General features: G+C 38.8%; 1 protein-coding gene across 1 annotated transcript in view; it reads right to left on the reverse strand.

Moving 5' to 3' along the window:
* Positions 1-10270: 10270 nt before the first annotated feature.
* The window catches only part of opcml (opioid binding protein/cell adhesion molecule-like), a 163778-nt gene continuing 159559 nt past the window's right edge, over positions 10271-14489 (reverse strand). The window contains exon 7 of the mRNA XM_077546633.1: positions 10271-13316. Coding sequence (XP_077402759.1) covers positions 13213-13316 — 104 coding nt within the window. The 3' untranslated portion in view covers positions 10271-13212. The remainder of the gene's footprint in view (positions 13317-14489) is intronic.

A 14489-nucleotide genomic window follows, 5' to 3' on the forward strand; every position in this document is an offset into this window, starting at 1 on the left:
CTACCCTTTTTAACTGACAAGGAAGTGTTTAGGTTTATGTAGGTCGCGATACAGGTGCTCGTCAAAAAATTTGAATACCCTTGAAAAGTTGAATAATTTCCATGATTCCATTATGGAAATTAAAGTCAAACTTTAATAGGTTATAGATTCAGGGCGCACAAAGTAACTGATTTCAAGTATGTATTTGTTTATCTTTTCATTATTTGGGCTTCCAGCTCATAAAACCCACGAAAACAGGATGCCGGAAAATTTGAATACTGTGAAGAAATCACCATGCATACTTCCCACTGTTTTGCATGGAAAAAAAGGATGGTAGGTATTTTCAAACGATATGTCAATCTTCAATAGCTGGTTGGGAATCCATTTGCCTTAATCACTGCCTCGATGTGCCGTGGCATTGCCTGGGGGTCCTGGAAGCCCAGGCTTCCCTGATGCTTGCTGTTAGCTCTTTGTTTTTTGGTCTGGTGGTCCTCATTTTCCTCTTCATAATACTGTATTACAAGAGGAAAACGAGGGCCACAATACAGTATTGCAGCCGAGTAGTAGTTAGCTGCTATTATTTGCTTTGAATGCAGACACTTCAATGACACATGTGGCTATGTATACTATACATGATGTGACTTACTCCAGTGGCCTGTAGATATGTTACAAAAAAAACATTTATTACATTTTTTTAATTGATTTGTTGGATTTTTAAAAAAAAAAAAAAAAAAGGAGAGCAATGATGATGTCAAATCGAATGAACAATACTGAGCTCTCCTGTAAAAAAAAAAAAAAAAAAAAAAAAAAAGATATGTTACAAATGTTAATTTTAAGATGTTTAAGTTAATTAACATTTAATACGAGTACTGTTTTAAGTTACCGGCATCACTGCTCACAGCAGTCAATCCGCAGAGGCCACATTAGTTGGTCTTTTTGTAGCAGCGAATCAGCAGGGTGGTAGCGGGAAAGCAATTATCCAACCACCTGCAGAGCGGCATTACAAGCACACAAAAACATCTTACAAGAAGATGAGGTTACATTTCATTCTATTTGCTAGTCAGAAAACGGCAATCAATGTCACAGGACCAATGAAAATCAGTTTGGCATCTCACAATTTGCAGCATTGACTTAAATAGATATGAGCAATGTAGCAGCAACAGGGCACAAGCCAGTGTCTCCTTGTGCCGGTCCCAAGCCTGGATAAATACAGAGGGTTGTGTCAGGAAGGGCATCTGACGTAAAAACTTAAGCCAAATCAAACATGCGAATCAAATATATGACTTCCATACGGGATCAGTCGAGGCCCGGGTTAACACCGACCGCCATCGGTACTGTTGACCTACAGGGTGCCGGTGAAAACTGGACTACTGTTGGTCGAAGAAGGAGAGGAGGAAAGTGTGTTTGTAGGAGTAAAGAGAAGAGGAACACCAACAGTTTAGGACAGAGTAGGGACTTTGAATGTTTGAGCTATGACAAGAAAAGGCAGAGAGCTGGTTGACATGATGCAGAGGAGGAAGGTGGACATATTGTGTGTTCAGGAGACCAGGTGGAAAGGGAGCAAAGCTAGAAGTTTAGGAGCAGGGTTCGAGTTATCCTATCATGGTGTAGATTGGAAGAGAAATGGAGTAGGAGTTATGAAGGAGGAGTTTGTTAGGAACGTCCTGGAGGTAAAAATTGTGTCAGATAGAGTGAAGAGCCTGAAGCTAGGAATCAAAGTTGTGATGATCAATGTTGTTAGTGGGTATGTGCCACACGTAGGATGTGAGCTGGAGGAGAAGGAAAACTTTTGGTTGGACCTTGATGAAATGATGCAGAGCATCCCTAGAAGTGAGAGAGTTGTCATTGGTGCAGACTTCAATGGACACGTTGGTGCAGGAAACAGAGGTGATGAGGAGGTAATGGGCAAGTTTGGTATCCAGAAGAGGAACGCAGAAGGACAGATGGTGGTTGACTTTGCAAAAAGAATGGAAATGGCTGTTGTTAGCATGACTCTGGTGGTGAGGAAGATAAAGACGGCAAAGACAGAGCAGAGGAAGAAATGGTGGAAGCTGAAAAAGTAAGAGTGTTGTATGACTTTCAGGAAGGAGTTGAGACTGCTCTGGGTAGTCATGAGGTGCTTCCAAATGACTGGACAACTCAGAAAATGTGATCAGGGTAGACAGGTAGGACAGGAAAGGAAAGGAGATAAAGAGACTTGGTGGTAGAATGAGGAGGTGCAAAAGTGGATCTAGAGAAAGATGTTATCTAAGAAGAAGTGGGACACTGAGAGGACTGAACAAAGTAGACAGGAGTACAGGGAATTGAAGCGTAGGGTGAAAGTGAAAGTAAAAGTGGCAAAAGGCCAAACAAGGCGCTTACGATGCTAGGTTGGATAGTACGGAGGGAGAGACTGATCTACACAGGCTGGCAAGGCAAAGAGACAGAGATGGGAAGGGTGTGCAACTGGTTAGGGTCATAAAGGATAGGGATTGAAGTGTGTTGACAGATGCCAGTAGTGTGATGGGAAGATGGAAGAGTACTTTGAAGAGTTGATGAATGAGGAAAATGAGAGAACGAAGAGTTGAAGAGGTGACTCTTGTGGACCAGGAAGTAGAGATTAGTACTTTCTTTCCAATAAGATTAGTAAGGATGAAGTGAGAAGGGCATTGAAGAGGATGAAGAGTGGAAAGGCACTTGGTCTTGATGATATACCTGTTGAGGTATGGAAGTGTCTAGGAGAGGTAGCAGTAGAATTTCTGACTGGGTTGTTCAACGGGATCTTAGATAGTAAGAAGATGCCTGAGGAATAGAGAAGTGTGCTGGTGAGCACCAGCATTTTTAAGAACAAGGGAGACATGCAAAGTTGTGGCAACTACAGAGGAATAAAGCTGATGAGCCACACAATTAAGCTATGGGAAAGAGTAGTTGAAGCTAGACTGAGGGCAGAGGTGAACATTAGTGAGCAGCAGTATGGTTTCATGCCAAAAAAAGAGTACCACAGATGCAGTATTTGATTTGAGGATGTTGATAGAGAACTACAAAGAAGGTCTTTGTAGATCTGGAGAAAGTTTATGACAGGGTGCCCAGAGAGGAAATGTGGTTTTGTATGAGAAGTATGTTCAAGTGGTGCAGGACATGTATGAGGACTGTAAGACAGTGGTGAGGTGTGTGACGAAGGAGTTCAAAGTGGAGGTGGGACTTTATCAGGGATCAGCTCTGAGCCCCTTCTTGTTTGCTATGGTAATAGACAGGATGACAGACGAGATTAGACAGGAATCTCCATGGACTATGATGTTTGCAGATGACATTGTGATCTTTAGTGAGAGCAGGAAACAGGTGGAAGAGAAGCTAGAGGCGTGGAGGTTTGCCCTGGAAAGGAGGGGGAATGAAGGTTTGTCGTAGCAAGACGTAGTATCTGTGTGTGAAAGGGAGGGACCCAAGTGGAAGAGTGAGGTTACAGGGAGAAGAGACCAAGAAGGTGGAGGAGTTTAAGTATTTAGGGTCAACAGTCCAGAGCAATGAAGAGTGCGGAAAATAAGTGATAAAGCGTGTGCAGGCAGGCTGGAACGGGTGGAGAAAAGTGTCAGGTGTGATATGTGATAGAAGAGTTTCAGCTAAAATGAAAGGAAAGGTTTATAAAACTATGGTGAGACCAGCAATGTTGCTTGGTCTGGAGACAGTGCCACTGAGGAAAATACACTTTTATTGAAGCAACATCTTGATAAAAACAAGTTTCAAGTACTTAAAAACAAGTTCTCCCCTCACAGACAAGCTCTGGAGGGATGCCGCTATTTTAGTGGGTGGAAACGATGACATCAAGACGCATTTATGTCAAGACAGAGCATGCACATGCAGCCTCGCCATTCTGAATGAAGTGTATACATGACGCTCGTTCGGATTGACAAAAGGAATATACCACCCCTGTGATTCTGAATGAAATTTCCTTCGGATTCAGTGTTTTCATTCCGATTGAGGTGTTTATATGGAGCATTTTTATTCCGTTTGGCCGTTCGGATTCATTCTAATCGGAATAAATGGTTCCATGTAGACCAATCAGTTCTGTGTTCTTCCATCACAGTTTGGTTTGGTGCTGCCACAAAAAAGGACAGTTGTTAAGAACTCCAAAATCATCAGTACCCCCCTACCTTATGGCAGCCAATGCTTGTATTCTCACTCTTTCTATTGAGGGCAATTTTCAATGCGATTCGGCCATTGCTGCTTTACAGCCACGATCTGTCCCCTCCACTTTCGAAAGGTGTGCTTGATGCATGTACGCCTGCGAGCACACGTTTTGCTACCTTCATTCTTGTCCTAGCTGTGGTTGATATTCTCCCATGCTATAGGAGGCAGTAAAGAGCGTCTGCGGCATATGAACAACACTTCGCTACAGAAGTAAAAAACAATGTTATTTATTTATTTTTCAATAAACTATCAACTTCAACAACTTGGGGTGAATGGTCTACATTTCTTTAGGAAAATAAAGGAAATCCAAGAATCAGGAAGAAGACAACACTGTTATTTACGACAGTGTTTGCTTGTCCACCATATTTTTCTGTACTGATCGTCCACTTAGCCAAAGCCAGCCCCTGGCCCCTGGTAGCCAGCCTGGAGATCCAGCAGAGGGGCGTGGCGTGGGTAAAAAGGTGGCCGAGCACAAGGTGCCTTCCCAGGCCATTTGAAACAGGGTCGGGGACAGAACTCAGACTCAGAGACTCAGATCCAGACTCAGAGAGAGGCGTGTGTAAAAAGCAGACCATGAACAGAGCACCTCTTCAGGCTTGTCACAGCGAAGCCCCAGGCAACCCTGGTAACCCGCTCTCAAGGTGCGCGGTAAGCAATGTGGACGCTGCATGGAGGGTCGGGGTTGATGAAATCACGTAAGACAGGTATGGAGCTTGAACAGCATACAGTATGTCGTGGTACAACTACTGTACTGATGCGTTGAAGTTACATAAAAAAATGTTGGAACTTATACCTTTGAATCAAGATTTTAATCAACCTTCTTCCTCAAGTTGGATCTCCAACTCAGCAAGGCAGACAAATCTTACAAGCCAAGCCAGACTATACATGCTATATGCCTATCACATAAACATTAAAGTTCCACCTTCCCCCCCCACCCCCACCACCCCTCCTTGCTATTTCACAGTATTTTCTGGTATCCCAGCTGCCGGAAATTTACAGGGGTTTTTTTAAAATGAGAAAGTAATTTTCTGTTATTTCACAGTATTTTTCTGGCACCCCAGCTGCCGGAAAATTACAGTTTTTTTTTCCCGTGAAAGTTACCTGTTTTGTTGTACATTTATAAGGCTGGCAAGCGCTGATAGCACGCAACTCTGGCTACAGTGATAACAGTGCTAAATTCCGATTTTTAAATGAACACACCACCACAGTGCACACTTAACCACGCTGTAATAATTGCTCAATGTGAAAGATAGAAAAAACAATATTCAGTGTATTTTTATCAAAATTTTTTGTTTTATTGTTTTGATAAATGTTTATTGTTCTTAGTTTCCATCCCCCCAGTTCCAAAATCCCATCTGTGCCCCTGGCGAGCTTTTTTTTCTTCTTCTTTTTTTGTGCCGAAGTGGGCAACATTTTTGCAACAGCCCCATGTTGATTCAACAGAAATGTCAGCACTACTAGACTGTTTTTCGATGGATGGATGAAGTTGCTGGGGATAAGGAGCATTGTCAACATGGGGCCTGGAGGAGATGTGGAAAAGGACCACTGAAAATTGGCCTTCGAAAGTAACGTGAGGAGGATCTAATTGAGACTGTAAAATGTAACCTTTCTTCTGTATGTATGTACGTTATTCACCAACAGATGCTACAGTTGCTTGTTTACTTTCAAACGTGGCTAATTTAGCAGACTTGAGTGATGTCATGCATGCTGTGATCATGACATCTCTGACCCACTGGTGAAAGGAGACTTTGAATCGCTCCTCTTTCATATGTAACCAAGCAACAAAATATATGAAGGAATGGGGTAAAATATTTAATTGGTTTATGAATGGATGGTTGTTATATTGTTAATGTTTTATGTCATGTGTCAATGTGTTTTTAACATTAAGAACATTATTACTGCGGTGCAGTAATTGCATATTATCTAATAGAAGAAAAATAATTCTGGACATGGTTCAACTATTCAATGCTACTTGTCGCTGCATGAAAATGTACCTGTGCTCCTTGAATAATTATTTATTTATTGTGGCTAATCACATTTTTCAGTTCATTTTCTCTGACCACACAAAGTCGAGATTACCTCTATACAGTGCATGTTCAATGAAGAAATCACCTAAATAGAACATTTCTGAAAATATCAGACTCCTATCAATTTTTTTAACATAAACTAAAACCAGATCTGACTTGTTAAATCCAAGCTTAGAATATGTTTGAAAGTCAATGAGCCACATACACACCTTAATCACATACTGTATATGTTGTAATGCATACACACCTTTAATTTTAATATATGTTGATATTCTGCTCTCAGTGTTAATCTAACACTGGTGATTTTGCTGTGTAGAGAAGCCTGTATGGTGCTGTTCTTGCCGTTGTATTTCTAAGTTCTGTACAGTCCCATATCGCAGTAGACTGTACAACTTGTACGTATTTTCTATGTCAAAAAAATGTAAATAAAGGCATAACATGTGAAAAGTATGTTAATTTCTCTGCAACTGTTGCAATTTCTACATATTATATATATATATATATATATATATATATATGTATATATATATATATATATATATATATATATACAGTATATATATATATACTAATTTGGTTCTGCTTTTACTGTGTTTGCAAAATATTAACAAGGCGAGCTCTGCTTCGCGACGCTCGCTCACAGACTTATACAGTAAATTCATATAAAAGTCTGCGCTCACTCAACAAATCAAGATGGCGGATGCACGGGTGGGTGGAGCTGGAGCGGGTGGGTGTAGATCCAGTTTAGCTTTAGACCAAGTGAAAGTATTGTTTTCATTAAATAAACACGTTTACTGACTGTGGAAAATGACCAAAACTTTTTTTATTTCATTTTTTGGTGATTCAACTGCTAACTGTTGCTTGCTAGAACTATTTTGTGTGGCAGCCACCATAATAGAACTAACTAAACATAAGCACAAATATGAAAAATGAATAACAAGCACAACTTTTTTTTTTACATCTCATACAATAATTTTGTTTTCATATATATATATATATATATATATATATATCGTTTTTGCTATTCTATGGAACTGTGCAGGGGAGGATAACTGTTTAACATGTTGCAAAATAGTCTGGAGCTGTTAAAAAACTGTTGGAAATCCTGAAAGATTACATTTCCCAAAGATTCAGCCTTGTTATGAGATGTGCTGCTTAAATGTGTCATGCTATTTTTCTCAAATCCCTGCTTGGCAGCATTTTAAAAATCTTTGTACAAAAATATAAAGATCCTGAAGCATTTTTGCATTTAGTTAGTAGCAACACTTATAGGGACTCTATTGTAAAGATGGCCTATTATTCACAAACAAAATATCTATTTTTTGCTCAGGAAATTGAAATGGGCATTCATTTTCAATATCATCTATCTATTTTGTAGTAATCTGCAATTAATGAATTAATTAATTTCACCTGGGATGCCCGCTAGCTAGCTAGCTCCCTAGCTAGCTCCAATGGTGCTTGTTTACTTTTTAAGGAGCTAGCTAGCTAGCATCAGGGGCTAAAGCCAAACTGTGGCAGGGTTTTTACTTTCTGGTTTTGCCACCTCTGTTAAGCATAAAAAAGGCTCCAGCCAACCAGCCAAAGGACCAGAGTTGTGCTGTCGGGGGTACCTGTGGGAGCCTTTGTCTGTGCCGCGAGTCAGTGTGCACGCTGCTGGGCTTTCTGGCTGCTGAGGGAGTCTAAAAAGCTTAATATCTCTGTCCAAAAACTACGATTACTCGTCACCAAAATTCATATGACATCCTCTACTCATGCCCTCTCTCAAAAAATAAAAATGATCGCCCCATTAATTTGGATTTAGTAATAACTACATACATACATATACGTATTACATACTCATTATAAATTTTTATAAAGGGTGGCACAGTGATTCATCGTTGTCACATCATCCTCGCATTTCTGAGGTTGTAGGTTTGAATTTAGCTATAGCCCCCCCCCCCCCCCCCACCCCCGCCGCCAACCCCACCGCCGAGGTACTCCAGATTCTGCCGACATTCTAAAAACATGCATGTTTGACTCATTGAGGAATATAAATTGTACTGTGAGTATGAATGGTTGTTTATATACTGCATATGCCCTTCAGTTGATTAGTGACCAATCCAGGGTGTAGCACGCCCCCATCCAAAGTCGTATGAGAGAATCCAGCTCAGCCACGACCTTAATCAGGATACACAGAATTGAAAACGGATGAGCAGATGGATTTCCATACAAAAAAAAAAGAAACACTGATTGGACAAAAGGTGGAATATGCATTAGCCATTTTACCTTCCTACAAGGTCACAGGACTTAGGGAGTTGATGGCTGCCTGTAGGTAATTATGATTTTTGTTTTTTACTCTGTGTGAAACTTACCGTCCACTCCCACAGCTTCTACTATGACATTCCTTGCGGCATGAATTTTTAGGTTGTCCAAATAAAAATAATGACATGATTGCGTAATAGGATCTGGCGGGTATTTTATTCTGAAAAGTAACCAGAATTTTTTATGTTGAAACTGTCTTCCTGTCCCGCTCGATGTGTTCTGTGCTAGTTTACCATTTGATGGATGCGTCGTCCGGCTAAAATAGAAAATAGGTCTATTCGTGCGCCAGGCTCCGGCACGACGCAGCTGGCCCAAAGTCGATCCCCGGTGTGATGTGAGGATTCGTTGGGGGTTAATGGGACACTGTTTATAAAATGAAAAAGCAGGATAGAGCTCGATTTATTCTTAATTTAAACTTTACTCGTCATACATGGCATCTAGAGCAACACTTCCTGATCCCCTATCAGCTGACTAACACTAACCATTCAGAAGCTAGCATACTTTAGGAAAATGCAAGTGAATGACGGAGAGCAGCAGATTCAACACAACAACTTAGCTACTTGCACAAAAAATACCAAAATGTATGAATATGCAAATAATAATTTTGAAAACATAAATGTACAAGTAAATATACATTCTAACAAATTAACTTAAATGCTTGATCCTTAGGATGTGGACCTTCGCAAAGCAGATTTGCGACTTTATAAAGTGGCACATTTGAGAGTTTTTTTCTCAGAATATTGCCCCCACCCTCTAAAAAATATATTTTTGTACTTAACCCTAATCTGCCGTCGTACAAATACTATCCTTGGGAAGCCATTGAAAAGCTATTTGATAAACAAAATAGGCAGGAGACTCGATGCTATTGAGCTTCGACATAAACAAGATGTTCCTTGAGTCACAGCCTTCAATGAGAGCCAGATGGAGAACACAGCTAACAAAAGCACTCACGTCAAATAAGTTTGCATAGGTCACTTAAATAATATGGGCATAACAGATACAAGCGACCTATATTGTTTATTGTCTGTTGTTTTGGCAGAAGCAGTTAATTCTACCTTTCTTAATGAACAGAACAATAGGTCTATAGCCTATCTGGAATGAAGTTGTTTGTTTGTTTTTTAATAGATAGAATATCAGTGTCAGAGAAGCTTGCTGCATCTGAACATGAGAAGCAAAAACTCCTCATCTAGTGCCCATCTATCAAGAATCGCCGATAATCAGTTCTTTGTCTCCTTACAAAATTGAATGTTTAAAATTAAGGTATACTGTGCGTAATGATATTGAAACTATTTCGATTTCATTATGTTCACCGTATGGTTGATGAGCCAAAATAAATATTTGTGGAACTGATGATGTCTTCTATCATAAATTGTAAGGATTTTGTTTTAATGTTGTGGGTTAGCTAATGCAGGAATTAATCACTTCATAAATATTTGTCGTCCCCCTTTTATCAACAATCATGCATTTAGAAGACTATGAAAGGAGACATTAAACTCAACCCTCTTTGATTATATTTCTAATTAAGTCATTCAACAGTTACGTCTCTGTAAAAAATTAACAAACAAACACACAAACAGAGGTGACAGAAGGTCCAGAAAGTAAAAACTCTGCCACAGTTTGGCTTTAGCTCCCTAGCAGGTAAACAAGCACCATGGGAGCTAGCTAGGGACCTAGCTAGCTAGCACCTGGGGCTAAAGCCAAACTGTGGCAGGGCTTTTCCTTTCTGGACCTGGATTTGCCACCTCTGCACACAAATTGACAACAACAGGCAGACATGTTTACAAAAAATGAGCGGCCACTTGAGTTCACACTTGAACAGTTTATGGACAATTTTGCAATTTTCAATAAAATGGTACGATGACAATATACCACAATAGTGACTATTGTAAGCAAAATCCCCAGCAATGTCATTAATCATATTTAACAATTATGCCATTAAAGTGCTCATCCTTTAGAAATGACAACAAAAATAGTGTTATGCATTAAGTACGACAATACAGTACATATTGTATACATGAACCTAAATGATTTAAACTACAAAAAAAGTTGTTGTTTATGTTACCATACATAATACACCTTTAGTCCTCATTTGATTTGGAGGGGAAATGACATCAATACTCTTCATCAACACTGTCTTCAACTATCTGAAATAAAAGGGGTCACATCCATCATCACTAACTTTGTAGCCTTTTGGATCTTCATGTCCAGTGACAGTCGACAGATGACTGATTCACCAACACTACAAGCATATAACATAATCACAATAAAAGCATTCCCACATAGATCAGTCTCTTCTTTCCTGTTGTTTTGCCATTGACACATTACTAAATTCAAAGTGTGCACATGAGTTACCCGGACAATTTTATAACATTGTTTAATAAATCACTTGTGCTGTACAATCTCATCAAATAAAAATCCTATCCAAGGCAGAAAATGTGCTGTATTAAAATACACCAAAAATAAAACTTACTTAAGCTATACATCCAGAATTGAGGACAGAGTTTGCCATTTATTTTTGTCAATTTGGGTTTAAGGCATATCCATTAAACTTGAAAAATCCACCATGTCTCAACATGGTACATTCGTTAAAAATGATTCTTCTCTGCTTGAAATATGCTTGTTTGTAGCTTAACTTCAACAACTAAAAACGGAAGGTGCATAAATATGTCACTTTTGTTGTCTATGTATTTGTACTTTTTTGTGTTTTGCTTTGTTTTATCCTGCTGTCTGCTGCCAGCTCAGCATTGCAAATGATGATCTGTACCTGGATAAATATAGGTTTTCATAAACAAACACTGTAACCTTTGTCCCTTTAATACCCTAAAATAAATTAAAAGTAAAACACACTCGTGCGATAGATGTTAACCATCTATTAAAAATAGAGGTGGGCAATTAAAAAAATAAAAATACAAGTCCGTCATTCATCATCGCCATGGGCACTCTTTCATCATCACCAGTCCGTAATTTTTTCAAGCCCAACTAAACTGTAATCATCAGTCCGCCATTTTTTTTTAAACACTCTCTCGTCATCTGTAATTTTAGGACCGACAGACAGAGGTGAGCATTCCGCTAGTATGTTATACGTCAATCGTCAACAAAACGGGTGTCTGTTCAGTGACAGACTGGCAGGTCCGTACTTATCGCCATTAGTGATAATTACACTGATGGATTAACACCCACTTCTTCCTCATTTTTTAAAAGTCATTTATATATACGTATATATATTTTTTTTTTTTCAAAGTTTTTCATCATTCGTCATTCATCACCAAAACACGCATCCTCTCAATGACAGACTGATGGACAGACAGAACGCCCACCTCTGTTTGAAAATATATTTATTCCAGTATTTATATTTATGTACTGACATTGCTGTGTTGTTTTTAACACATTAAGCTTACGTTAATATTTTTATTGTGTATTCTGTCCTTTAGAAGTTCACCGTTTGAATTTGTGAAGCCTTAGAGCGCCCCCCTGTGGTTGCTTTGTTCATTGTTTTGCTAAGTAAAAAAAAAAGAAAGAAAAGAGAACTCCAATGTGGCTGCACGCAACGTTGACTCGTTCATGTACTACGCTGACTGTTGGATCCTATTTTGTTGTTGCTTTGGACAAGAATTGTCCGTAAGTACATGTGATGTCAAGATAACAACACTGTATATTAATTTTAGTTTATTACAATAGCTATTAGAGATTAGAGACTGTTGAATATGCAATGCTAGCTACTAGCATGAGAGTGTGTCGTGTATAGTTAGCTAATACCACCTTGTTTGTTATTTTATTTTCTAGTTTTCGCGTTGGGTCCACAATATAGTGATCGTAAAATCCATATGTACTGTAATTCACATCATTAAAACAGTGACCTCTCTAATCCACATTATAACAAATTCGCTTTTTTCCTCCATTTGTTTTGAGATTGCATAAGTGGTTTGTAACTGACAACATGTAAAAGAAGTACAAAAACCAAACATAAGCTAAGCAGACTCAAATCATACAACTTATCCAAACTGCAGTACTTTTAAACATGTTCGATTCATACCCAGCAGAGAAAAACACATCCGTGTTTTTTGTATGACTATGCCATGAAATTGCTGGCACAGTGATTGTGTGGAGGTCATTCTTTATATGTTGATATACTGTACAACAAATAAACAAAATCATAATGTGTTTCTCATCTGTACAGATTTATACATTTTCTACACTAATGTAAAATACAATTTAGATGCATTATGTAGTAGGACTTGCCTGAGAATTCATTATGTACTGTTTTTTTTTTACTGCTTGCCATGAAGAATGTCTTATTCTGTTTTGCATATAACTGTAAAAATACAGTCAGATTAAACTCAACAATCAATTTCCCTTTATCGCTTACTTAAAAAAAAGTTAAGTTGTATTGTACACATAGACATTACACAATAATAATTATCAGAATGCGCACTCCGATATTAGGCAAGAAACAGTCAACCATCAAGTTACATTTACTTTCATTTTTCTTTTCACATACAAAAGTTTTGGGGATACACAAACTCAAGACTTTTAACAGCATTAAATTAGTATGCACAATTCCGTTTTTTCCCCTCCCTTCATTGGATTGATGCCACACATTCTGAAGGGACAGACTCCATTGCAAAATAAGAAAAGAGATTGAAAAAAACTCAAAAACACTGGCCCCTCTTCATTTGTATTCGTTTTACAGTCTGTTCTTTTCCGATGCAGAGAGAATCTTGTAGGTTGTCCCATTGAAGCATTAGAAGTTCAGCAGTAGGTAGAGGAAGGTCATCAGCAGTAAGGTGCATAAGGAGAGTTGGGGCAAAACAGCTGCCCTGTTGACATCGTGCATTGCGCCAGGTCCTGAGGGGGCAAAAATGCAAAATGTCTTCCGTGCTTTGCTCACAAAACCCCCCCAAAAAAACTCAGTTCATACTACTAGGCGAGACTGGGGCTTGATGTCACACCTTTTACAGTCTCAGGTATATATTATGTATTCATGCCATGTTCATATTTTGTGTCAGAGCCGAGATATAAGCAAATAGAGAGTGTAAATGTGATAGGTTGCCCAACCACTGGATAGGTTGTCTCAGTTTATGGGTAAAATGTCATACTGGATGTGGCAACTAAGAAAACAAGGACACATTTATTTGCGTTCTTTGCTTCTTATTCTTTTTCTTTTTTTTAATTAAAGTGTACATTGAAGTCATGCACAGAAAATGTTTATCATTGAGCTTGAAAAAAATGTTGAACTTAGCAATATATAAATATTATGCAATATGCACTGGATTTAAGAACTGCTGGCATGTAGGCTATGGCCCTCGCTCAAATGCCGGCTTTGCCTTCCTTAAACTTAAAATTTAAGGTGAAATTAAACTACAAAAAATAATGCATTGGTTCATCATGAAATTTAAACCAGTCAGCAACTGGAAGATCCATTTTGAAACTGTTAGGATGAATGTACATACATTCATCCCACATTTTCTCTTATTGTATTGTGAAGCATTTATTCTGTAAAGAAAGTGAAAGAGATTATGACTCATGCTCCTCCATCTTCAAAAACAAGAACTGTGGCCTTATCACAAGATGATGATTGGAATGTTTTGCAATTGAACTTTTGAAGCTTTGACTGTGAAACTTTGAGTGCTGAAGAAAAACATGTCTATATTATTATCTGCATGATGATTTGTATCCGTGACTGCTTTGAGGTTGCTGTTGTGTGTGTCCCCTCCCCTTTAGAACAGCGACCACTATGTAACTAGGGAATATTCAATAAAAAGAGAGGGAACGGCAAAGTGTGTCCAGAGACTGTAACTGGGCACATCTCTTTCTGTTCTCCTCGCAAGCAAAAATAATTTAAACCTCTTGTCTTCCTTTCTGATTTGTTGTTTATTAAACGTTCTAGGTTGCCTGACCTGGACAGAAACACACAAAACCTGACGGTCAAATGTCCCTACTAGTCAGACTCATCATCCAAAAGGCAATTCTGAAAATCAAGTTGTCAGAGGTGCATTTTTCCCCATGATCCATTCTTTG

Source organism: Vanacampus margaritifer, chromosome 16 (assembly GCF_051991255.1).
Source record: "Vanacampus margaritifer isolate UIUO_Vmar chromosome 16, RoL_Vmar_1.0, whole genome shotgun sequence".
Classification (NCBI taxonomy): domain Eukaryota; kingdom Metazoa; phylum Chordata; class Actinopteri; order Syngnathiformes; family Syngnathidae; genus Vanacampus; species Vanacampus margaritifer.